This window comes from Caretta caretta, chromosome 21, assembly GCF_965140235.1.
Source record: "Caretta caretta isolate rCarCar2 chromosome 21, rCarCar1.hap1, whole genome shotgun sequence".
Lineage (NCBI taxonomy): Eukaryota > Metazoa > Chordata > Testudines > Cheloniidae > Caretta > Caretta caretta.
The window spans coordinates 18,763,035-18,790,117 of record NC_134226.1 but is presented as its reverse complement, the minus strand read 5'-3'; the positions used below and the strand labels follow the sequence as shown (position 1 = coordinate 18,790,117).

General features: G+C 43.9%; 1 protein-coding gene across 8 annotated transcripts in view; it reads right to left on the bottom strand.

Annotated features, from left to right (window-relative positions):
- Positions 1–27,083, bottom strand: part of KDM5B (lysine demethylase 5B) — a 184,112-nt gene that overhangs the window by 119,907 nt on the left and 37,122 nt on the right. For 6 of the 8 annotated variants that reach the window (XM_048826607.2, XM_048826615.2, XM_048826612.2 and 3 more), the window contains exons 2-5: positions 26,488–26,565; positions 17,275–17,397; positions 16,462–16,632; positions 14,825–14,881 (exon numbers count right to left, since the gene is read on the bottom strand). In XM_048826607.2, coding sequence (XP_048682564.2) covers positions 14,825–14,881; positions 16,462–16,632; positions 17,275–17,397; positions 26,488–26,565 — 429 coding nt within the window. The remainder of the gene's footprint in view (positions 1–14,824; positions 14,882–16,461; positions 16,633–17,274; positions 17,398–26,487; positions 26,566–27,083) is intronic. The other 2 variants (XM_048826609.2, XM_048826610.2) reach the window with 1 other exon arrangement.

Here is a 27,083-nt window from a genome sequence, read left to right as displayed (position 1 = left end):
TCTGTAAAAGGCCCATAACCTCTGGCTGAGTTACTGAACTCCTCAAACCTTGATTTAGAGACTTCAATTTACAGAGAATCCACCATTTATTCTAGTTCAAACTAGCAAGTGATCAGTCGCCACACTACAGAGGAAGATGAAAAACCCTTGCTAATCAGATCTGGATTAAAATTCCTTTCTGATCCCAAATATGGTGATCAGGTAGACCAGTGGTCCCCAAACTGTGGGGTGTGTCCTGGACGAACATTTGTGGAGACACGCAGCACGGCCTGGACCAGCCCCCACAAGGGCCGGGGAGGGAGCGCCACCCAGTCCCGCTCTGCTCTCAGCCCAGCTCCAGCCACACCTCTGCTCTTCCCCCAGCCCAGATCCAGCTGCAGTTCCACTCTGCCCTCCTTTGCCCTCAGTCAAGCTCTGCCCTCACTCCTTCTCCACCCCCAGGCCAGCTCTGCCTCGAAACCCAGCTCCTTACCCACACCTCCAGCTCTGCCCCCAGCTCTGCCTTCAGCCCAAACTCCTATGCTGAGGAAGCCTTGGCTGTGCAGTAATGGGGGGGAAGGGACACATGCCACAGACAGATTCCAATACTGGTAAGAGAGGGCGCAACAGGAAAAGTTTGGACACCACTGAATTAGACCCTAAACGTGGGCAAGACCCAACACACATACTTGGGAAAGAATTCTCTGTAGTAACTCAGAGCCCTCCTCTTCATCTAGTGCCCCATCTCCAGCCACTGGAGATATTTGCCAATAGAAATCACAGAAGAATCATAGAAGATTAGGGTTGGAAGAGACCTCAGGAGGTCATCTAGTCCAACCCCCTGCTCAAACAGGACCAACCCCAGCTAAATCATCCCAGCCAGGGCTTTCTCAAGCCAGGCCTTAAAAACCTCAAAGGATGGAGATTCTACCAGCTCCCTAGGTAACCCATTCCAGTGCTTCACCACCCGCCTAGTGAAACAGTGTTTCCTAATATCCAACCTAGACCTCCCACACTGCAACTTGAGACCATTGCTCCTTGTTCTGTCATCTGCCACCACTGAGAACAGCCTAGCTCCATCCTCTTTGGAACCCTCCTTCAGCTAGCTGAAGGCTGCTATCAAATCCCCCCTCACTCTTCTCTTCTGCAGACTAAATAAGCCCAGTTCCCTCAGCCTCTCCTCGAAAGTCATTTGCCCCAGCCCCCTAACCATTTTCACTGCCTTCCACAGGAATCTTTCCAATCTGTCCACATCCCTTCTGTAGTGGGAGGACCAAAACTGGACACAGTATTCCAGCTGTGGCCTCACCAACGCTGAATAGAGGGGAATAATCACTTCTCTCGATCTGCCGGCAACACTTCTACTAATGCAGCCCAATATACTTGTTGCCAAGAAGGCTAACGGGACACACTGTTGACTCATATCCAGCCTCTGGTCCACTTTAATCCCCAGGTCCTTTTCTGCAGAACTGCTGCTAAGCCAGTCGGTCCGCAGTCTGTAGCAGTGCATGGGATTCTTCCGTCCTAAGTACAGAACTCTGCACTTGTCTTTCTTGAACCTCATCAGATTTTTTTTGGCCCAATCCTCCAATTTGTCCAGGTCACTCTGGACCCTATCCCTACCCTCCAGCGAATCTACCTCTCCCCCCAGCTCAGTATTATCCGCAAATTTGTTGAGGGTGCAATCCATCCCGTCATCCAGATCATTAATGAACTGAGAGTATACGTCTCCCATTGGAGACTGCTGTGGCTGCAAACTCTTCTTCTAGTCTATCTTGCTAGGATTTGCCAGCTTCTGATCTCAAGCAAGCAATGGGCTAGCTTGTGACAGTGTTGTGAAGGAGAAACAAAGAGTTTTTCCGGTTTCCCAGGAGAGGCACAGCATAAGTTAGAACCACGGGGGAGGGATAGCTCAGTGGTTCGAGCATTGGCCTGCTAAACCCAGGGTTGTGAGTTCAATCCTTGAGGGAGCCATTTAGGGATCTGGGGCAAAAATTGGGGATTGGTCCTGCTTTGAGCAGGGGGTTGGACTAGATGATCTCCTGAGGTCCCTTCCAACCCTGACAGTCTATTCATTGGGCAGCACCTCCCTCACTGACCGCTCTCAGAAAGGAACTGGTTGGAACATTCAGGGGCTTCTGAGGTACAAGAGGCTGGAAAAAGTTCAGTAGAACAGAGCCCTTGAGCAAATCTATAGGTGTCTCAAAGGATGAAAAAACTTAACAAGGGGAATTTCATGCTGAGGCACCAGCCCCAAGAATGATGGCTTCTTTAGTGAATATCAAATTATAACTACACCTGAGGTCATATGTGCCAATGCTCAGAAAATATTACAATTCTGATACAAACCCCAGGAAATTTGAAGTTAAGGATGACAGTGTCTAATTTATACAGGGGCCTGGTCCATACTACAAAGTTTGTCGAAAGAAGCAGCTTTTCGTTGCCACACATTTCCATGCATCCAAACCCAAATCTGAATCCTGTCAACATAACCCAGGCATTCTGTTGCCAAAATAAAATCATCTCCCTGAATGACTCAAGTCCTCACCCAACATACATCTACCAGGGGGAATGCCACTGTGGGCGCTGCATTACCTGTATCAGTGAGACCAGTCCTACAATGGCCCTGTCCCTGTAACAGTGACTGCTCTGGTCACAATTCTGACCTCTGCAGCAGAGGTGGTCACAGTGACCAGAAATCCATACCTCCAAACTTTAAGAATTTCCAGCATGTTTTAGAAATTCCACTTTTACTGCTATCCCACCTTTGCAAGTGCAGCTAGCACACTAGATCAGCACAGTTTAGCAAAAAGACAGACCTCCAGCTAAACCTCATGCTCCTGCTTGGACCAGGAAAAATCATAGAACCATAGAATATCACGGTTGGAAGGGACCTCAGGACGTCATCTAGTCCAACCCTCTGCTCAAAGCAGGACCAACACCAACTAAATCATCCCTGCCAGGGGTTTGTCAAGCCTGACCTTAAAAACTTCTAAGGAAGGAGATTCCACCACCTCCCTGGGTAACGCATTCCACTGTTTCACCACCCTCCTAGTGAAAAGGTTTTTCCTAATATCCAACCTAAACCTCCCCCACTGCAACTTGAGACCATTACTCCTTGTTCTGTCATCTGCTACCACTGAGAACAGTCTAGAGCCATCCTCTTTGGAACCCCCTTTCAGGTAGTTGAAAGCAGCTATCAAATCCCCCCTCATTCTTCTCTTCCGCAGACTAAACATCCCCAGTTCCCTCAGCCTCTCCTCATAACTCATGTGTTCCAGTCCCCTAATCATTTTTGTTGCCCTTCGCTGGACTCTTTCCAATTTTTCCACATCCTTCTTGTAGTGTGGGGCCCAAAACTGGACACAGTACTCCAGATGAGGCCTCACCAGTGTCGAATAGAGGGGAACGATCACGTCCCTCGATCTGCTCGCTATGCCCCTACTTATACATCCCAAAATCCCATTGGCCTTCTTGGCAACAAGGGCACACTGCTGACTCATACCCAGCTTCTCGTCCACTGTCACCCCTAGGTCCTTTTCTGCAGAACTGCTGCCTAGCCATTCGGTCCCTAGTCTGTAGCTGTGCATTGGGTTCTTCCGTCCTAAGTGCAGGATCCTGCACTTGTCCTTATTGAACCTCATCAGATTTCTTTTGGCCCAATCCTCCAATTTGTCTAGGTCCCTCTGCATCCTATCCCTGCCCTCCAGCGTATCTACAACTCCTCCTAGTTTAGTATCATCCGCAAATTTACTGAGAGTGCAATCCACACCATCCTCCAGATCACTTATGAATAGTCTCGGCAGTCTCTCCGTCACATCACGAATCTTAGCTCCTGGCAAGCAGCAGACTTCTCGGTTTTCCCGCTCGGGGCGGCAGATAGATGACTCAGTCCCCCTGAGGAGAGAGTCCCCGACCACCACCACCCGCCTCTTTCTCTTGGGAGCGGTGGTCGTGGAACCCCCAACCCTAGGACAGTGCATCTCATGCCTTCCAGTCGGCGGAGTCTCCTTCTGCTCCCTTCCCTCAGAAATATCATCTGGTCCACTCTCCGCATTAGTACCTGTGGAGAGAACATGAAAACGTTGTATCTGCATTGCTGAGAACATGTTGTATCTGCATTGCTGGTACATAGACGTTCCCCTTTTTTCTTCTGGATCTCCTCAGCCTGTGTGAAGAAGGGGCTGTGCAAGCTCAGATGCAGGGCCACTGCAGGAACAGGGATGTTTATTCAGACAAGGCAGAGAGTATGCAAGACCTGGGCTACAGCAGGGATGAGAAGAAATGCCAGAAAGGCAAACTGTGGCAGCTGTACCACAAAGAAAATCTGAAGCCACCCCAAACTTGCCGCTCCTATGAAGAGCTCCATGCCATACTTCGCAGGAACCTCACCACCACCCTAAATGCAACTTTGGACGCTTCATGAGATTTAAGAGGAGGGAAATTCAACAGCAGCCAGCAACAACTTGCTCAGAGAAGGGTACACCGAAGGGGATTCAAACCCCACAGAAAACCAGGAGCTCTTCGAAACATAGCCAAACCTGAGCCAGACAAGCCCAGAGAGGAAGAAGGGAAAACAGGAAGGGATATGCCCACATGATTCTTTACGTGCATTTTTTCATTGTGCCCAAAACCTCCTCCACCAATACTACTCCCCTCCTTCAAAGTGACACTCATTCATGCGGTCAAAGAACAAAGGAATTGACCTTGAAAGTAGCCAATCTTTAAAATAAATTTGTACTGGCAATAAAATAAGAGACTAAGAGTAGCCAGCATGTTTTAGCAGCAAGGTAGAATTTCAGCATCATAAAACACTAACAAATTAGAAAAATCAATTATTACAATCTCACCATAAAAATGAAGTACATAGGAAATTAAAAAGGGAAGGTTACTCACCCTGTGGAGTAACTGAGGTTCTTTGAGATGGTTGTCCCTGCGGGTGCTCCACTTTAGGTGACTATGGAGCAGTGCCCCTCAGTGGAGGGGGGACTTCAGAGTTGTTTTATTGACGGTGGCTAGCACCGAGTCTCCAAACTGTGTGTCTGCAGCAGATTGTTGCTCGAGAGCATAGTGTTTAGTAAAAGTGTGGGCAGAGGCCCGGGTAGCTGCTTTACAAATGTCCGTATGGGTATATTATTGAGGAATGCTATTGATGTTGATAACACTCTGGTGGAGTGTGTGTGAACTCCTGGCGGAGCCGGGAGGTTGCTCCGCTGTTAACACAAACGGATACAGCCTGATATCCATTTACATAGTCTCTGTTTAGAAATGGTCTGACCCTTTCATCGTTCTGTTATAGAGAGAAAAGAGACAATTTTCTAAACGTTTTTGTTCTTTCTTGATAAAAGGCTAGTGCTCTGCGGACATCGAGCATGTGAAGAAAAGCCTCCCTGTTGTCAGCATGTGGTTTCGGGAAAAACACAGGTCAGTATATGGGTTGATTTAGATGAAACGGCGAGGCTACCTTGGGTGTGAATTTGGGGTGCAGCCATAGGATCACTTTGTCTTTATAGAATGTGGTAAAAGGTGGGTGAATCATTAGGGTACGTAGCTCTCCCACCCTTCTTCCCGACGTGATGGCGATGAGGAAGGCCACCTTCATTGATAGATGTAGCAAAGGACAAGTCGCTACAGGTTCAAATGGTTTCTCCATGAGGCTACGGAGGAGGAGGTTAAGTTCCCACATGGGAGCAGGGTCTTTTAGCATTGGGTAGGTATTTATCATGGCTTTTAGAAAATGCTTAGTCATTGAATGAGCAAAGATAGTGGCTCCATCCACATTATCGTGTAAGGAGGTGATAGCAGCTAGGTGTACTCTGATGGAGCTGTTGGATATCCCTGATTTTTTAAGACCCAATATATATTCAAGGACCCGGGGCAGTGGGGCCGACCGAGGGGAAATATGGTTATCCTCACACCAGGTGCGAAATCATGTCCAGTTGTGTGTATGTTTTTCGTGTAGTCAGTCTGAGACTGTTCAAGAGTATGTCTAACTTCCTTGGAATAGTCTTTGTCAATACCTGATAGCCATGGAGAACCCAGGCCTTGAGATGGAGAAGAGCTAGGCTGGGGGGACTGATGTGTCCTTGGCCCTGCGTCAGGAAGTGAGGTATTAAGAGGAGGGTTTAAGGTGGTTTCACTGCCGTCTGTCTCAGGTATGGGAACCATGTTTGTCTGGGCCATGTAGGCGAAAAGAGAATGACCCTGGACTTGTCTTGCCTGATCTTGTGTATAACCCGACTCAGAAGTGGGATCGGAGGGAATGTATACATTAGCGGCGATTTGCATTGTGAGCTGTTGCAAATAGGTCTATAGTGGGGAACCCCCATAGGTTGAATATGGTGGTGAGGGTTGCATAGTCCATCTCTCACTCGTGGGTTTGTGAGAAATCTGATGTACCGGCAGGTAGGATGCAGTGATGTCTACATTGTTGGAGATGCACCAATTCCAGAGGTGTATTGCCTCCATGCATAGAGGGTATGACTGGGCTCCCCGTTGGCGGTGTATGTAGAACATGCACGCTGTCTTGTCCGTAAGGACTTTGACAGTAGTGTTGTGGATTAGAGAAAGGAAATGCTCGCATGCGTTTCTGACTGCTCTTAGTTCTGGTATGTTTATGTGCAAGTTGTCTTCCACTGTGGATCAGTGACCTTGGATCATGTTGTCGCCCAGGTGAGCTCCACATCCCATGAGGGAGGCATCCACGGTGATCATTATGGTAGAAGATTTCTGTTGAAATGGGACACATGAGCAGACATTTTGTGGTTGTGTCCACCACTCAAGGAAATCCTTTACCTTGTGAGGCATGGTGAGCCACCTGTTGAGGGAGTGCTTGTGTGGTATACAGCAAGTGCGAAGCCAGGCTTGTAGGCATCTCATATGTAGTCTGGCATGTTTGACGATGAAAGTCATAGCAGCCATATGTCCCAAAATTTGTAGGCACATCCTGGCGGACGTTTGTGGGCTGTCCATGACCATAGTAATCAGAGTGTTTAAGTTGAGGAAGCACTGTTGGGATAACCTCGCTGTTGCCGTGAGGTAGTCAAGATAGGCCCTTATAAATTCCAATTGTTAGACAGGGACCAACATGGACTTCTGAAGATTTATTTGAAGTCCGAGTTCATAATGAGGACAACTGTGGACTGTGTGGCTTCTAGTGCTGCCTGCCGTGTTGGTGTTCTTAACAGGCAGTTATCCAGGTATGGAAAAATAATAACTCCTAGTCTGCAGAGGTGAGCTGCAGTGACAGCGAGGACCTTGGAGAAGACCCTTGGGACGGCTGACAGTCCGAAGTGTAGCACTCTGTACTGGTAATGTTGAGTGTTCTAGGGTGAAGCGCAAGAATCTTGCGTGTGCTGAGGTGAACACTGACATGAAAGTGTCTTCTTGGTCGAGGGACAAGAGACAATCTCCTTTCTCTAATGACGGAATTATCGTCGATAGGGTCACCATTTTGAATCTCTGCGTTTTCACAAACTTGTTGAGTTTGCATAAATCCAGAATGGGTCTCCATCCACCGTTCTTTTTCTGAGTGAGGAAATAATGGGAATAAAATCCCCTTCCCCTGTGTAGAGCTGGTACTGGTTCCACAGCCCCTAATTGCAGGAGGTGGGTTATTTCCTGTTGTAACAGGGGCTCATAAGAGGAGTCCCTGAAGAGGGATGGAGGAAGGTGGTAGATAGGTGGGATAGAAATAAAATGTGATGGAGTAATCCTGCTGGATAATTTCCAGGACCCATTTGTCTGTAGTGATGTTGTTTCAGAATAGGTAATATGGTGACAGGCGGTCTTCGAATGGCATTACAGTGTGGTTGAGACCCAGAAGTAGAAAGCACAGAGGTCTCAGACCCTCGACCAGAACTTCAAAACAATTGCCTGGAGGTGGAAGGCTGGGATGTGGAAGTCTGGTCTTGATTCTGCCTTTGCCCCATCTGCCTCTGTTTGCGGCATTGGCTATAGTGTCTTTTGGGCTGAGATTGTGATGCAGCCCAGAATTTTTGGTTGTAAAACCTGCCTTGCTTTTTCTTGTTTCCAGGGACATAGATGCCTAGAGTCTTTAAGATGGCCCGGGAGTCCTTTAAAGCATGCAGGGACATGCCTGTGGATTCTGCAAACAATTTCTGACCCTCAAAGGGTAGGTCTTCCACAGTAGCCTGCACCTCCCCAGGGAATCCAGATAGGTGGAGCCACGATGCCAGACGCTTGACCACGGAGATCACAATGGAGCATGCTGCTGTGTCTGCAGAATCGAGGGAAGATTGGAGGGCCATCCTTGCAATGAGAGCGCCTTTGGAGATGTTGGATTTCTACGCTTCTCTCTTATCTTCCCGCAGGTGTTCACTAAAGGATGACATTTTAGAAAACAGATTGTGCGTATATTTAGCCAGCCATGCAGAGCAATTTGCAATGCAGAATTATAAGGTGGTGGAAGAATAGGCTTTGCTCCCAATTGTTTCACAATTGTTTCATCTGGGGACGACGATGAAATGTGTGTAGGTGACAAGGTGTCTCCTCCTGTTCTTCAGTCTCCTCATTTTGGGCCTCTGAAGGTGCTGGGTCCATTGGTGAGGGAAAGCAGGGTGTTCTAGAGGCTGGTAGGTTAGGAGGCCTAATGATCTGGGCTCTATAGATGGCCCAAGTTGGGCGGCAAGGCAATAGGAGGTAGCATCCAAGGTTGAACCTGCCAGCCTCCCATGTCTACCAATGGAGAGAGGAGTGGCCAGGATTGTACATCCCTGTGTCATCGTCCTCCTAATCATCATCACTAGAGAGGGGAGGCGCTGAAGCCCCTTGAGTGAGGATCTGGCTTGGTCCAGGCCTCGCTGAGGTACCATTGATACTAAATAAGGGGGTCCCAAGAGTAGAAGAAACAACCAGGTCTGCCTGTCTGCTGAAATGCTGTGGTACCAGGAAGCTCGGTGCTGGAGACGGCAGCGCAGTCTGAGAGGAGAGGGTGAGAACTGTCGGTGCTGAGGTCTTGATGACCTGTGTATGTGCAGCAAGTGGCACCATTGCACTAGTCGGTGCCGGGATGTTCCTCAGCCCCACAGGGGCCGCGCTAGGAAGCTTGGCTTTAGGGCATACACCTGACTGAGAGCATGCTCATAACAGGTCCTTGGCTCCTTGGGAAGTCTCTATACTGGACGTTCCCATTGCCTCTCAGTCTGAGACTCTCGATGTCATCGGTACTGGGGCAGATTTTTTGCCGGGAGACCATTTTCTTTTAAAGAAAAGGAGAACTTGTGGCACCTTAGACACTAACCAATTTATTTGAGCATGAGCTTTCGTGAGCTACAGCTCACTTCATTGGATGCATACTGTGGAAAGTACAGAAGATCTTTTTATACACACATGAAAAAATGGGTGTTTACCACTACAAAAGGTTTTCTCTCCCCCCACCCCATTCTCCTGCTGGTAATAGCTTATCTAAAGTGATTACTCTCCTTACAATGTGTATGATAATCAAGTTGGGCCATTTCCAGCACAAATCCAGGTTTTCTCCCCAGCCCCCCCCCCCCCCAACCCACTCTCCTGTTGGTAATAGCTTATCTAAAGTGATCACTTTCCTTACAATGTGCGTATAAAAAGATCTTCTGTACTTTCCACAGTATGCATCCGATGAAGTAAGCTGTAGCTCACAAAAGCTTATGCTCAAATAAATTGGTTAGTCTCTAACGTGCCACAAGTACTCCTTTTCTTTTTGCGAATACAGACTAACACTGCTGTTACTCTGAAACCTGTAATTTTATTTTAGGTGTTCTCACTGTGGAGATGAATGAGAGCGGTGTTTGGTCACCTTTTTAGGGACAAGGTTCTTAGAGGCGGTCTTAGTTGTGCCCCTGTCTGCCACTGATGACCGTTGGCCTGGACTCTAGGTCTGAGGGATTTCTCCACCACTAGCAATTTAGGTTGAAGGTCCCCGGCCTTCCGTGTCCTGGCAGTCAGTTTTTTACAGTGTGGATACTTTTGGGGAATATGGGTTTCTCCAAGGCAGCAAACGCACTGAGCATGGCCATCAGAAATGGGTATCGAAAGCCTGCAGGTCAGGCAGCATTTAAAGCCAGGGGAACCAAGCATGCCTGAAAGAGGGCAGCTCTGGAGAAAAATGGAGTCAGTCCGTTTTTATTTAGTCATCACTGACGGCGGTCCGCCAGCTGGTGGGAGAGGAAAAACTACGACTAATAAAACAAATTATTATTGTTTTTAATATGTAAGAAAATAAAAACTAAAGTTAACTAAAATTAACTAGGATTTAAGGGATAGAAAGAGAAATATTGAGCTATCTATATATTTGGAGAGATGCTGCTGTCACTCTGACTCAAGCCAAAGGCGATAGAGAAGGAACTGGGGGTCAGTTGGCTCCGCAGGCTAGGTAACTGCTCAGAGCGGTGCGAGGCAGTCAACCAGGGCACTGCTGCTACATATCTCTGATTACAAGTGCAGGGCGCCAAGACACCTACAGTGGAGTACCCACAGGGACACTCCTCAAAGAAGAATATCTCTTACAAACAGCCCAGTGACTATCCAGTCAGAGCACCTGATTTTTAAGAGTAGGCATGTAATGTAAACAGCAAAAGACAGTGCTCTGATTTACAAGTCAGTTTTTCCCCAGACCAAAACAAATCCCTCTCATGCTCTGCTTGAATAGAGGTAGAGGTGGAGTCATTGGCACCAGGGTTCTTTTCTTTGGCTTCTGGTACTAGGCAATGGGAACAACCCTTCACCCTTGAGGAGTATTTTGCTGATCTGTACACAAATGTCCTTTCCGTCCTCTGGATCAATCTTCATAAATCTTCTAGGAGATTGGATGCATACTGTGGAAAGTACAGGAGGAAAATTCCTTCCCGACCCCAAATACGACCCCAATTCAGTGTCCACAAGACCACCCACCCCACCCACACACAAGGCACTAGCACAGCCTACAGCCTTTTCCCTACAATTCTTTGATGGTGGAAAACAAGGAGAACTGAGACTATGTATACACTGACCTGCAAATAATGCAGGGTCAGGCAAACACCCAGCACTTTGCTTATTTAACACTAGTAATATAAGTGTAAAGTTTAATATGGTTATATAGGTGTCAACCCTCAAAGTTTACTGTTGCTAATAAGTTTATTCATTGCTTATTTGCACACAAAATTGTGGTTTTCTGAAAAATCACAAAATATTTATTGGGTGTCAAAGAAATGTTAAAGAGCAAAGCATCCCCTACTCTCACCAAATTCATAACAGATATTTAGAAATCATTTAAAATCCAGATTCAAGGCAAAACACAAAGTACACAAAAGTAGCACACCACAATAATATGGCACACTGCTAAAGCGATATTTTAAGGCCTCCCTCAGCCCTATAGCTCCTTGATGGGCTCTGGTTACTGCCTTTGTGTCTGGCTGTTCAAAATCAGCAGACAGTCTTTCCACTTAGAATCACAGAATATCAGGGTTGGAAGGGACCTCAGAAGGACATCTAGTCCAACCCCCTGCTCAAAGCAGGACCAATCCCCAACTAAATCATCCCAGCCAGGGCTTTCTCAAGCCTGACCTTAAAAACTTCTAAGGAAGGAGATTCCACTACCTCCCTAGGTAATGCATTCCAGTGTTTCACCACCCTCCTAGTGAAAAAGTTTTTCCTAATATCCAAACTAAACCTCCCATACTGCAACTTGAGACCATTACTCCTTGTTCTGTCATCAGCTACCACTGAGAACAGTCTAGATCCATCCTCTTTGGAACCCCCTTTCAGGTAGCTGAAAGCAGCTATCAAATCCCCCCCTCATTCTTCTCTTCCGCAGACTAAACAATCCCAGTTCCCTCAGCCTCTCCTCATAAGTCATGTGTTCCAGTCCCCTAATCACTTTTGTTGCCCTCTGCTGGACGTCTTCCAATTTTTCCACATCCTTCTTGTAGTGTGGGGCCCAAAACTGGACACTTCCCCCCTCCACTCTGACAGTTCACCTTAACTGATCACTCTCGTTATAGTGGGCATGGCAACACCCATTTTTTCACGTTGTGTGTGTGTGTATCTATATCTACCTACTGTTTTTTCCACTGCATGCATCTGATGAAGTGAGTTTTAGCCCACGAAAGCTTATGCTCAAATAAATTTGTTAGTCTCTAAGGTGCCACAAGTACTCCTCGTTCTTTTTCCTGACAGTAAAGTTTCCCCTTCCCGTCGCTTCACAAATATTATGCATTATTCTACTATGACGAGAAGAGTTGCCTCACTGAGATCCAGCCTTTCCATGAGACATCACCAGAGGCCTTTCAACCTACCAAAAGCACATTCAACAGTCATCCTGCACCTGCTCAGACACTAGGTAACTCTCCTTGCTACTGTATGGGCATCCAGTCTATGGTTTCATAAACAAGGGACACAAAGGATAGGCTGGGTTCCCCAGAATCATTATTAGCATTTCAACCCCACCTATATGAATGTGTCAGTCTGGGAAGTATGTTCACGCTTGCATCTTTTGGAAAAGTCCAGTATACCTGAAAATGCAAGTGTCACACACAAACACTCTGTCCATCCAACAGTAATGTCAGTGAAATGTTCCCAGTGATCCATCAGTATTAGCACAGCCATGGAAAAGTACCCTTTCTCATCATGTACTCAGTGGCAAGGTGGGATGGCCCAGAACCCCAGAGTCACAATACTGTGCAGCACAAAAGGCTTCATGGCCTTGCACACCAGGATGACAACTGCCCCCACAGTAGATTTTACAATTCTGAACTGATTGCCCACAGCCCAAAAGTAGTATGAGGCTGCAAGCTTCCAGAGCATGATTGCTAGATCCTTTTCCATTGTCAAAGCAGTTCTCATTCTGGTGTCTCTGCACTGGATGGATGGGACATAGCCTCCCACATCTCAAAATTTTGCAACCATTGCTGATTGCCACAGATCTGTATCACAATGTGATGTGTTCCATCACTCAGTGCTTGTTTCTTGGTCCCTGAAATGCTGATCCACTGTGTGGAGCTGATCAACAAATGTCTGAAGCATCCTGAAGTTTCTATGCACTGTTCACATCATTCACTTATCCTCCTCAGAGCGTCCTGTCTCACCTTCATCAAAGCACCACTGGTTGCTGTTACAGTGGTAGTCACTGAAGTTCTGCAAATACAGAATAATCCCATGTCCTGTCTCTAAAACCAGACACGAGAGCTCCGCATATTTCTAATAGCGAGATGGCAAAGAGAACAAAAGCAGTACAAGGAACAGTAGGAATTTTTAAAAAGGCATGAAGATGATCATCTAGAAGAAGCTTTAGGGAATGGAAGAAAGGGAATTGTGGGAACTTAACCCCAAGCTCCCATAATTCCCTGAGTGAAGTGCAGGTGTTCCACAATGCATTGCAAAAATGTTCTGCAAAGCACAGTGCTGGACAATGATGTAGAGATATCAGGATGCTTATCCATGGCGCACCACGGCTTCTGCCAATATAACCTCTTATATGTGACACCAGCAAAAATAGCCGAGAGTGCATGTATTTTAGCAACATAGCAACATCAGCAACTGCAAGGCAGCAGAAGTTCTGGTGACAAAACATTCTAGTGTAGAGATGGCCTGAGCTGAGTTTTTAAATATAAACAAGAGCAAGACCTGGTGTATTTTTAATACCTAGGCTGCTTGAATCAGAAAATAATTTTAGGAAAAAATGTGCAGGTTTACTTAAGAGTCTTTAGAATAAGTTGCAAGGACTTTTCATTCACTAACTACAGTGTGAAGAATCATAAGCATGCTTCACATCTGCTATCCCTTACATGTAAGGCAACTTATATTTATCCATCTCCTTATATGCAATTATAGTGAGCAGTACAACTGAGACACATCTAGTCCAGTGTTAAATGGGTAATGATGAATAAATTACTTCTCTGGGGCACTTCTTTAAGCACCTATTAATTTGCAGACTATAATGTCAGTTTTGCCTGTTTTGATCATCCACACACGTCTTACTTTCTGTCTCCATTTTTAGATTTTTGGATTTATTGAACCATAAATACTAAGGTTTCAATGAAAAACTACTCATTAAGCACCAAAATTTCCTGTTACACTACTATATTATGTATGCAGATGGTACAATGTAAGAAGTTCTTCAAATAGAACATTTTCCAAAAAGGCAATTAAAACATATATTTAAGGCATAAAACTCATAATAAATTCAGGCTGTGCATGGGACTGAACACATTCTAAGCCACACCGTACTAGTGAGTGAAAAAATACTCCTTTCTATACTCTTGGCTTTCACAGCATCAATGCAATATAGTAGGTGCCATCAATTACAAAGTAGTTTCACAGACTGCACATACCAGTCTTTTGTAGATGATCTTGGCTTGCTGCAAACAGAGCTTCTTTTCAAGGCTTATTGAAATATCAAAGAAAGGGAAAACATGTCTGAAACTGACAGCTGTAAAATCCAGTAGCAGTATCTTATCTAAGAATGAAATCATACGAGGCCAAGATACTCAGGAAAGAACTGAATAGATAATAAAAAGGACAGCTGTACAAGCACCATCTGGGAAACCACTGCTTACTGAGAACTTGTGACACAACGCAAAAAAGATGACCTTTGGTCAGGGATATCAAATATCAATTCAAAGGAGAAATAATTCATTGTAGAATAAACTCATTAGTTAATAGAAGGCACGTCAGCAAAAATAAAATCTAAGCAGGGTGAAAACTGAGCCCAAAGAAACATTTCTATGGATTCTCTCAGTTTTTCCATCCAATTCATAAGAAAACATTAATACCACACACAGAAAGATGGAAGGAGAATATAGTAACAATTTAAAAACAGCAACAACGTTTTTTGGGGTTTTTTTTGGTTAATAAATGAAGTTAAACATACCTTTTCCAGAACTGCATGATCCACTAAACACATCAGTTTGGAACAAATGTCAGGTGCCTAGTGCAAGAGAGAGCTTGGAAAGTTATATTTAAAAGGAAGCGTGACCTCATTAAATGAGATCACAAGCAGCCATTTGAGAATCTTTGTGTTCTTAAAATGGTCCATTACTGAGAAATAATGTATTTAACATCAGTTCTGTGAAAGACAATTGTTCTAAAGGCTTAGATTTTCAGAGCGTTTATGGTCACAGCCACCACTCTATTTTAGGACACTAAATTATATGTTCCCACCTCAAAAAAAATAAGAGAACGGGATCAGATGTGACAGAGCAAAATGTCTTCACAAAAGAGAAACCACAATTACTTTAGTGTTCAGAATGAACAAAAATGGAAAGATGCTAGTTAAACACCTTATTGGAATGCTGTTGCTTTCCACCATGCAATAAGAATTATTTCAGAGGAAAGGTGAAGTGTATTTGGTAAAGATAGTTTTCCTAGACTTAAGGTTTTTCATCCCACAGATTGAAAACAATCTACATTAGCATATATGTCTAAAATCCAGTGGTCAGAATTACAATTTTTTTTAGAGCCTAATGATATTTTTTTAAACTATTCTTCAATGTGATAACCACAAGATACATAAAGAGCCTTACATTCCAGTCTCTTCTGATTTGCTCATGTCAAATCTCTATTCTCATTTTGGCAGCTCTAACTAACAGGCACTAATATTGCTCTTTACTGTAAACTCAGACAATCCTCACAAGTTTTTTTTATTATGAAACCCACCCACGTTGAAAAGCATGTCAGGGTGGGAGTGGTTAACACGGATTAAAATGGATTTCTGCAAGTGCTACCAAATAAGTAATAAACCAACACTGATCTGAAAGAAGTCTTGTACTTGTATTAGTTTCCATCCTCATTCAACCCACTTATTAATGGCCAAAAACTAAACATGAAGATTTTAAGTTAGAAAAACTCAGCAACAACTCTGGCAGTCTACATTATGATTTCCATGGATTTGATCAAAACATCATTCACATGTCATTCTCTCTCTCTTCATAGTGGAGATCTTTCACCATATTATGTATAAAAAAAAATGCAAAGTGAGTTGACAAATGGCTATAAAGTTACAAGACTCATTATATTCCATCCGTTATCTTTGGATCTCAATTATTCCTAGAGATATTATTCATTTATTCTCTGTCAGATGGATGGACAAATAAATGGTTTGTAAATATTTTAAAAGTCTGCAACGCACAGAGGAGTCGCAAAGAGGACATTCCAGAAAGTCTAAATACCTGCTGTAAAATAAGGCTTTTAAATACTGTAGAGAGGAAGAAATACAAACTGGTAGTGTCCAAACAGGTTTCATGTCTTCAGGTAAGAGGTTTCCTTGAAGGGGTCCTTCACAAAATTCCAGTACTTTATCTTCCATTTGATAAAGTTCTGTCTGTGGATTACTAACATACTCATCTCATGACCTTAGTATCTAAGTAACAAGATGAAGTCTATGAAACAAACAAATGCAATCTTTAAAGATTTTAGAAGTGCTGTCCAAAAAGGAAACAACCCACTAGTTGGTGAATTTATCCAGGTTTTAGCTAGCCAGGGGAAAACAAAAAACACCATACCACTCACCAGTAGACTAGCTCCAGACTGGAATAAGTTGTAAGGATAAAGAATACGTTCATAATGAGCACGGATGTGTGAACCCACTGCCTTGCCTGGAGCAAAACCCATTCTGATGGCTATTTTCGTCCATTTTCTCTCCTTACAGACTAAGTCAAATCCACCTTCTTCTGCAACTAGCTATAAAGGAAAAATACAATGGTCACATATACAAAAATAAAATCATTAGTGTATAGTGTATAGAGATCTACTGCTAGTAAAAAAAAAAAAAGTTACAAAGGGAAAAGTATTTGCTATTGTAGCTGCTACCATATGCAATAAATACTTTAAATACAGCTTTCACATTAAGAGAACGCTGTAGCTTAAATCCTTGAATTAGCTAGTCAGAAAACTTAAAGACCTCTGAAAAAGCTCATAGATTCACAGATTCCAAGGCTAGAAGGGACCACTGTGATCATCTGAACTCTTGTATAACACAGGTCACAGAACTTCTCCAAAATATTGCTTTACAATACGCGCCAGAAGGGAAGATTAGATGCAGGTTTATAGTTCAGTCTAGTTGGAGGATTCTCTCAGGCTGCATTTCTAAGGCTCTACTACTGAATCAGCTTTCCAACACTACTTTTTAGTGCAATATAAACAGTTCTTGTCTTGAATCCATTTCACAGAATATGTCTCAAGGAGTTTAATCATACATTAAAAACGCTTCCAAACACAAAAACTCTATTGAAGTAGCTTACTAAAGATGACTTGACTTCAGTCTAGGAACAGAAGTAATGTGGCATCTTTTGCAGGAAAAACTATTTTAAAAAACAGTCTTACCCTATTAAGTTGAAATAAATCCAAGATCTTCCTCTCTACATGTGGAATTTTCAATGTACATCCTTGGAGCTCCCAAAACTTTGCAATCTGGTCCAGAAAATTCAGCTTCACACGGGTCTGAGCCTAACAGAAGACAGTGTGCTTTCAATATGCAGTTCAATTTAGCTTCTACTTTCCAATGTTTTCAATATTAGAACATCTTCAAGTTCAGATCTTTGGTTATGTTCCAAAATCCCTCTTTAAATGTATTTGCACCTAGTATAATAAAGGTAGACATGACTGGCTTCCTTTCATTTTTGTTTACTTGGGAAAGATGCTGTATTGACTGCATTGAAATTGAAGTTCTCCAGATATCTAGAAGGATAGCCTTGTCAATGTGTTTGAACTCTATCATAGATGGATCACATTTGTTTGGGAAAGGAAACTTCTGTCTCCACTGGGTCTTTGGCATCCCTGCTAATGTCACCAATTGTGATTTCAAGATGTATCCACCATTTGAAGGCCATGACTGGAATCAGTTATTTAAAAAAAAAAAAAAAGACTCGCTATTCAATCTTAAGAGCCAATGTCACCTCCTCTATATTCCCTGTGTTAGACCTGATCCATTCTCAATAATGATATTCACTGGCTCTATGTTAGAAAACCTATCCTCTCCAAAGGACTAGATCACGGAGGCAAGAAGCACAGAAAAGGATCTATACAGTGGCAAGCCTTCCCCACTCATAGATGTGCACAGGCAATGGTGAGAGCAACCTTATACCTCCTTTGCTGGAGTAAGAAGTTGCACCAGTCCCTCCAGTAGTAAATTCTCTAAGTAGGTCCCTGGGCATTAGAGGGCTGGGGTGACATGGCATGCCCTCACAGGACCCCTTCCTATACCCCTCCCGCCCAAAGAGCTGCAGCTTCATTTCTGATGCAGATTTGTGGGTTTACCCAAATACAAATTAATGAGAGTTACTGCATAGATTAATTTTCTTCTGTGAGGGGATTCATCTTTCAAGTCATCTTCACAAATTGTCTTTAAAAGTTACTGAATCTACACTGTATTGGACATGAATGCTTCAGTGAACATTTGAACTGGTCAAAGAAACAGAACCTTTGGCTACCAAAAGTGCTTTCTCCGCTACCACATAATGCATTTGCCAGTACATGTTTTACTGCAAAACTAGCAACCAGTAACTTAAAATAAATAAATAAATAAATAAAATCACACTCTGAATCAGACAGGTAAGTGCCAGATGAATAATGGTCCAAACTCTAATACAACCCTAATTCTATCAAAAAAACCTTTTTTTTATTTTTATCATCACAAAGTGCCTACAAGAACTGAGCTGTGATTCATTCCTATATTAGCTGGAATCAAAGCTATACCTTTGAGCTTAGAAAACATTTGCTGATATTTTAAACCCTTCATTGTTTGGAATTCTCTCTTTGAAACTTAGAATAAGTTGTTATCCATACCAATCTGGTCCACTTCCATTTGATAAATTATTCCACTCTCAAAAAGAACTTTAACATTACATTTCTGCAGACTTCTGTGTTTAGTCACTACATCTTCACTAACATCAATGAGACCTGGTACAGAGTTACTTAAAATTCCTTCTGTTAGTTCAGCAGCATAGTATGAAATAGATCTTCTACTCTGGGCTTTTCTGAGAAATGGTAATACTATTTTAAAGTTGCAATGAACTTATGAATCCCACAGAACCCCACATATGAAATTGCCCTCTTGTTGACTATGCCTGCTGAGAATCAACTTTCCATGGCAGTTTTTAAAGATTTAAAACTCATGTCAGTTTTAAAATGCCTTTTGGCAAAGGGAATAGGCACAATCAATGCAAAAATAAACGTTTTTAAATTTAAAAGAAGTTTTCAAAAATTCAGACTAAGCAACTGGCTTCAATGTGGTGAATCGAGTGAGATAATGCAGGACTTCATTGTTTGACCAACAAGTTTATCGTACTTAATGAGATGCTATTACATACAATTCTTGGAGACAAAGTGACAGAAAATGACTAAGGGCACAGCTACACTAGAGAGTCTCCCACCGACAGCGCTATCCACACCAGTAATTATGTCGCTTGGTGGAGTGATCTATTCACACCCCTGAGCGACATACGTTATGCCGACATAGACTATGTCTACCCTGAAGTTTAAGAACATCTTCCTGGCTCATCACCAGTGTTCCCTCTAATTTTTCCCACGCATGTGCGACATGAATTTTGTTATGTGCACCAATATGTAGGTAATTTGTTATTGGCGCACATAAAATTCATATGGCGAGGGTGGGGCCGAGGGTTGGGGTGAGGGGGGAGTGAGGGTTCCAGCTGGGGGTGTGGTCTCTGGGGTTGGGATGAGGGGTTTGGGGTGCAGGCTGCCCTGGGGTTATGGTGAGGAGAGAGGACTCCCCCAAGCTCTCCCCGCCACAGCAGCACCTGGGCGGGGGGGGGGGGGGGAAGAAGGCATCTCTCCCCAGCCGCAGCAGATCCAGGCCGGGGCTGGGTTGAGGCACCTCTTCCTGGGCCAGGCAGGTCGGGGGTGCTTAATAGGCTGCTGTGCAGTTGCGCAGCTTAGACGGAATTAAGTTAATGACTAGCTGTCTATTCCCTGCATATAATCCCTTCACTGCCTCCCTTTCTCCACCACAAACTTATTGTCCTGACCTTCAAAGCTCTCCATATAAAAGCCTTCCCTTTTCTGAACTATTATCTTTCCAAGAAGCTGAGTCCTGCCAGTTTCCCTCTGCTATCTATGCCAGCCTTGGCCACCTGCTTGTCTACTTCTCCCACAAGCACCACTGCGCTTTGTCTCCTGCAGTCCCTTACTCCCAGTGGAAAATTCTAAAGCCACCAGCTTATCCTCCCTCACGTCCCTCCTCAAAGCTACACACCTTAATGCATAAAGAATACTGCCCTCTCAAAACAGCAAAGCAGGAGATGAGATATTACTGCTACTGACCAGCTAAAAATTGCCCACAGAACTAGTCCATGCTAAATTATATTACATTTGTTATCAACATCCTTCCTCACCCCTACCCACTTGTCTTATTTTTATGAATGTAAGACCTTCAGGGGACTATATGTTTATACAGTGCTTTAGCACAATGGGAGCATGACCTGGTTGAGGTCTCTAGGCACTACTGCAATACAAATGTTAAATAACTAGGGCTGCTGATTAATTGCAGTTAACTCACGTGATTAACTCAAAAAAATTAATCGTGATTAAAAAAATAATCACAATTAATCCCAGTTTTAATTGCGTTGTTAAACAATAGAATACCAATTAAAATTTTTAAAATATTTTTGGATGTTTTTCTACATTTTCAAATATATTAACTTCAATTACAACACAGAATACGAAGTGTACAGTGCTCACTTTATATTATTTTTATTACAAATATTTGCACTGTAAAAATAACAAAATAGTATTTTTAAATTCACCGCATACAAGTACTGTAGTGCAATCTCTTTATTGTGAAAGTACAACTTACAAATGTAGATTTTTGTTATTGTTACATAACTGTACTCAAAAAACAAAACAATGTAAAACTTTAGAACCTACAAGTCCACTCAGCTCTACTTCTTGTTCAGCCAATCACTAAGACAAACACTAAGAGTGCTATAACATGAAATATATGTCAGAATGAGGGTAAAACAGAGCAGCAGACATACAATTCTTCCCCCAGGTAGTTGAGTCACAAATTTAATTAACGCATTATTTTTTTAACGAGCATCATCAGCATGTCTTCTGAAATGATGGCTGAAACATGAAGGGTCATACAAATGTTTAGCATATCTGGCATGTAAATACCTTGCAATGCTGGCTACAAAAGTGCCATGCGAATGTCTGCTCTCACTTTCAGGTGACATTGTAAATAAGAATTAAGAAGCATTACCCCCCACAAATGTAAACAAACTTGTTTGTCTTAGCCCTGGTCTACACTACAAGGTTAGGTTGAATTTAGCCGCATTAGGTTGATTTTATAAGCAATGCGGCTACACAACCAACCCCGTTCCGTCAACCTCAAGGGCTCTTAAAATCGACTGCTGTACTCCTCCCCAGCAAGGGGAGTAGTGCTAAAATCTACCTTCCTGGGTTGAACGTGGGGTAGCGTAGATGCAGCGTTCTGCAATTCAATGGTATCGGCCTGCTATCCCAGAGTGCTCCAAAGTGACTGCTCTGGACAGTGCTTTCAACTCCGATGAACTAGCCAGGTACACAGAAAAAGCCCTAGGAACTTTTGAATTTCATTTCCTGTTTGGTCAGCGTGGCGATCTCAGCAGCACAGGTGACCATGCAGTCCCACAATCAGAAACAAGCTCCAGCATGGACAGAAAGGGAGACACTGGATCGGATTGCTGTATGGGGAGAAGAATCTGTGCAGGCAGAACTCCAATGAAAAAGAAGAAATGCTAATAAAAATGCCAAAATCTCACAGGGCATTGTGGAGAGATGCTACACCAGGGAGACACAGCCGTGCCACGTGAAAGTTGAGCTCAGGGAAGCCTACCAAAAGTCAAAGGAGGCAAATGGTCGCTCCAGGTCAGAGCCCCATATATGTCGCTTCTATGATCAGCTGCATGCCATTCTAGTGGGGGACCCTACCCCATCACTGTCTGTGGACACCTGCAAGGGGGGAGTCTCACACAACACACAGGAGTAGTTTGTGGATGAGGAAGAGAAGGAAGAGGAGAATGCGCAGCAGGCAAGCGGAGAATCCGTTCTCCCCAGCAGCCAGGACCTTTTCATCACCCTGGAGCCAATACCCTCCCAAGGCGGGTTCCCCAACCCTGAAGCCGGAGAAGGCACCTCTGGTGAGTGCACATTTGTAACTACACTACAGGGGTTAAAAGCAATTGTGTTTAATGTTTGATTTGCCCTGAAGAATTGGGATGCATTCGCGACCAGTACAGCTACTGGAAAAGTCTGTTAACGTGTCTGGGGATGGAGAGGAAAATCCTCCAGGGACATCTCCATGAAGCTCTCCTGGAGGTACTCTGAAAGCCTTTGTAGAAGGTTTCTGGGGAGGGCTGCCTTATTTTGTCCTCCACGGTAGGACACTTTACCATGCCAAGCCAGTAGCAAGCAGTCTGGAATCATTGCAGCACAAACCATGGCAGCGAATGGTCCTAGGTTTTGGTCACATTCATGCAACATTCGGTCTTTATCTTTCTGTGTCAGCCTCAGGAGAGTGATATTATTCATGGTCACCTGCTTGAAATAGGCAAATTTTTGTAAGGGAACAGTAAAAGGACCCCGTTCATGCTGGGCTGTTTGCACTTGGCTAAAAGGGATCATCCCAGAGAATAGCCATGTGGTGGAGTGGGGGATAGGTGTGTGCTGCACATTCACCCGAAAACTGCAGCCTCTTCATGACTGGCCATGCTACAGTGTGACAGTTGTATGTGTTTCTCCTTGAAGCAAAACCGCCCCCTTTGTTGAATTTACTTCTCTGTAAGCCAATCCCCCTCCCCACTTTGACCACAGCTGGCAAAGGAAATAAAGTCCCTATTGTGTTGAATCCATGCATTCTTTATTTATTTAAAAAAAAAAGGGGGGGGGGGATCACTGACAAGGTACTCCGGGTGGGGTGGGGGAGGAGGGAAGGACAAGGCCACATTGCTTATTGTAGCCACACCACAAATCAGAGCTGTTGGAATGACAGCCTTCTGTTGCTTGGGCCATCCTCTGGAGTGGAGTGGCTGGGTGCCTGGAGCCTCCCCCAACGTGTTCTTGGGCATCTGGGTGAGGAGGATATGGAACTTGGTGAGGAGGGCAGGTGGTTATACAATGGATATAGCAGCGGTCTGTGCTCTTGCCTTTCCTGCAGCTTCACCAGATGCCTGATCATGTCCATTTGCTCCCACATTAGCCTCAGCATCGCCTCCTGCGTGTTCTGATCATGCTCACTGTATGCTTTCCTGGCCTCTGCCACCGAATGCCTCCATGCATTCAGCTGTGCCCTATCCATGTGGGAGAACTGCATGAGCTCTGAAAACATGTCATCGCGAGTGCAGGTTTTTTTTTGTTTTGTTTCCTTTTTTTTTGCCTTCTAATCTGTGATAACCTCAAGGACGGATATGATATGGGGAGCATATAAACATTTGCACCTGCAGGGGGATTAAAAAGGGAGAATAAAATTTAAGAAGATACATTTCTGAGAACAAAAGGGAGACTTTCACAGTGAATCAAGCAATTCACAGCAGACAGCCCATGTGCTTTAGGTATAAGGTCGCATTTTGCCTTTTATATTGAGCGCCTGCTGGAATAGTGACACATCACACATGTCTGGGCAACAGAATTTGGTTTCCAGGCAGCTATAGTTGGCTTCTTCCGCCTTCATAACATGTGGGAATGGCTTCTAACTGCAGTGCCCTCCTTTCCCATAGCAAGCAATGCCAGTTGGGTTTGCCAACTGTTTTTCAAAGCCTCTCTGATGCGCAGCGCACCTAGCTGTGCTCTTCTAATCGCCCTGATGTCTGGCTGCTCAAAATTGGCCGCCAGGGGATTTGCCTCAACCTCCCACCCTGCCATAAACATCTCCCCCTTACTCTCACAGATATTATGGAGCACACAGCAAGCAGCAATAACAATGGGAATGTTCGTTGCACTGAGGTCTAACCTAGTCAGCAAACAGCGTTAGCGAGCTTTTAAAAGTCCAAAGACACATTCTACCACCATTCTGCACTTGCTCGGCCTGTAGTTGAACTGCTCCTTACTACTGTCCAGGCTGCCTGTGTATGACTTCATGAGCCATGGGAGCAAGGGGTAGGCTGGGTCCCCAAGGATAAGTATTGGCATTTCAACATCCCCAACGGTTATTTTCTGGTCTGGGAAGTAAGTCCCTTCTTGCAGCTGCTCAAACAGCCCTGAGTTCCTAAAGATGCGAGCGTCATGCACCTTTCCTGGCCATCCCACGTTGGTGTCAGTGAAACGTCCCTTATGATCCAGCACCATTGACTTGCAGCACCATTGACAAGTACCCCTTGCAGTTTACGTACTGGTTGGCAAGGTGGTCCGGTGCCAAGATAGGGGGATGCATTCTATCGCCCCACCACAGTTAGGGAACCCCATTGCAGCAAAGCCATCCACTATGACCTGCACATTTCCCAGACTCACTAGCCTTGTTAGCAGAAGGTCACTGATTGCATTGGCTACTTGGATCACAGCAGCCGCCACAGTAGATTTGCCCAATCTGAATTGATTCCAGACTGACCGGTAGCAGTCAGTCGTTGCAAGCTTCCACAGGGCTATTACCACTTGCTTCTCAACTGTGAGGGCAGCTCTCATCTCGGTATTCCTGCACTTCAGGGCAGGGAAAAACAACTCAAAGTTCCAGGAAAGTGGCCTTATGCATGCAAAAGTTTTGCAGCCACTGGGAATCATCCCATACCTGCAACACTATGCAGTCCCAGCAGTCTGTGATTGTTTGCTGGGCCCAAAATCAGTGTTCCACTGTATCAACCTGCTCCACTGTCGCCATGATGTCCCAATTGACACATCCTGTGCTTTCAGGAACGTCTGTGTCCATGTCCTCCTCGTGCTGGTGTCTCCTAGCCAGGTTCTGCACATACCGCAGGATAATGCACGAGGTGTTTACAATGCTCACAACAGCAGCACTGAGCTGAGCGGGCTCCATACTTGCCATGCTATGGCGTCTGCATGGGTAACCCAGGAAAAAAGGTGCGAAACGATTGTTTGCCATTGCTTTCACAGTGGGAGGGAAGGAGGGGAGACTGACGACAGGTACCCAAAACCACCCGCGACGATGTTTTTGCCCCATCAGTCATTGGAAGCATAACTCAGAATTCGAATGGGCAGCAGGGACCGTGGGATAGCTACCCACGGTGGACCATCCATGAGTTGATGTTAGCCACGGTATTGAGGATGCTTTCCGCCGACCTACTGCACTTAGTGGGGATGTACACAATCGACTGTATAAAATCGCTTTCTAAAGATCAACTTCTATAAAATCGACTTAATTTCGTAGTGTAGACATACCCTTAGTGACTGGTTGAACAAGAGGTGTAACTGAGTGGACTTGTAGGTTCTAAAGTTTTACATTATTTTGTTTTTGAGTGCAGTTATGTAACAACAACAAAAATCTACATTTGTAAGTTGTACTTTCACAATAAAGAGATTGTGCTACAGTACTTGTATGCAGTGAATTGAAAAATACTATTTTGTTTATCATTTTTACAGTGCAAATATTTGTAATCAAAAATAAATATAAAGTGAGCACTGTACACTTTGTATTGTTATAACTGAAATCAATATATTTTAAAAAGTAGAAAACATCCAAAAATATTTAAATAAATGGTATTCTATTATTGTTTAACAATGCGATTAACCATAATTTTTTAATCACTTCACATCCCTATAAACAGTAATAAAAAAAAAAAACTCCACATCACATTTCTCACCATATTTTAATAATTGTATAGTCGTTTAAGTTTTGTTCCAAAGCAAACAACTTTAGCACGTATTTTCACTAAATACTGCTTCCTTTCTACAGAGATTCTGAAAATATTAGTTCTATTGGGCTTGATTTCCAGAGGTATCATAGAATCATAAAATATCAGGGGTGGAAGGGACCTCAGGAGGTCATCTAGTCCAACCCCCTGCTCAAAGCAGGACCAATCCCCAATTAAATCATCCCAGCCAGGGCCTTCTCAAGCCTGACCTTAAAAACTTCTAAGGAAGGAGACTCCACCACCTCCCTAGGTAACGCATTCCAGTGTTTCACCACCCTCCTAGTGAAAAGGTTTTTCCTAATATCCAACCTAAACCTCCCCCACTGCAACATGAGACCATTACTCCTCGTTCTGTCATCTGCTACCACGGAGAACAGTCTAGAACCATCCTCTCTGGAACTACCTCTCAGGTAGTTGAAAGCAGCTATCAAATCCCCCCTCACTCTTCTCTTCTGTAGACTAAACAATCCCAGTTCCCTCAGCCTCTCCTCATAACTCATGTGTTCCAGTCCCCTAATCATTTTTGTTGCCCTCCACTGGACATTTTCCAATTTTTCCACATCCTTCTTGTAGCGTGGAGCCCAAAACTGGACATAGTACTCCAGATGAGGCCTCACCAATGTCGAATAGAGGGGAACAACCTTTTGCTTCATTGCACATCCTAAAGAATAAACTACTTTGAACATATTTACTCCTTCAAGTGGATTCTAATGTTAATGGCATCAGTTTCTGACTCTACCTCCAATTCATTCAGCCTCTGGATTCGTGGAGTAAAATGAAGTTTATCGACATCACATGCAAATGGTGGCTGCCAGTCCTGGGGAAAGAGAAAAGCTTCAGTAAACAGAATAGGAAAATTCAATACATTCTTTGTGTTTACAAGCTAGATACACCAAAAGTTAAAACAAAGCCAAACCCAAAGACAGCCTCACTTCTCCATTTCAAATATGAAGAAATCTAGTATTTTCCCCAAATGATCTCACAATACACAAACACTTCAACACACACATATTCACACACTGAAGGTAAGAAAAAGCAAAGCACTTTACAATGCTGTCTTCTAAAAATTGAAAGATTTTTAATTCAGGTTCGATTCTTTTTGCTTTCATTAAGAAATTATGTTCATTGTGTCTTTAAATAGATTGTTTTGACATGTAATGAAATAGGTCTTCCACTAATACTCTGAAACTAAAGATGTGACTCACAAAGATTAGCCTTTAATCTCACAGACAGACATACACACACACAAATTAAAAAGAAAAGGAGTACTTGTAGCACCTTAGAGACTAACACATTTATTTGAGCATAAGCTTTCGTGAGCTACAGCTCACTTCA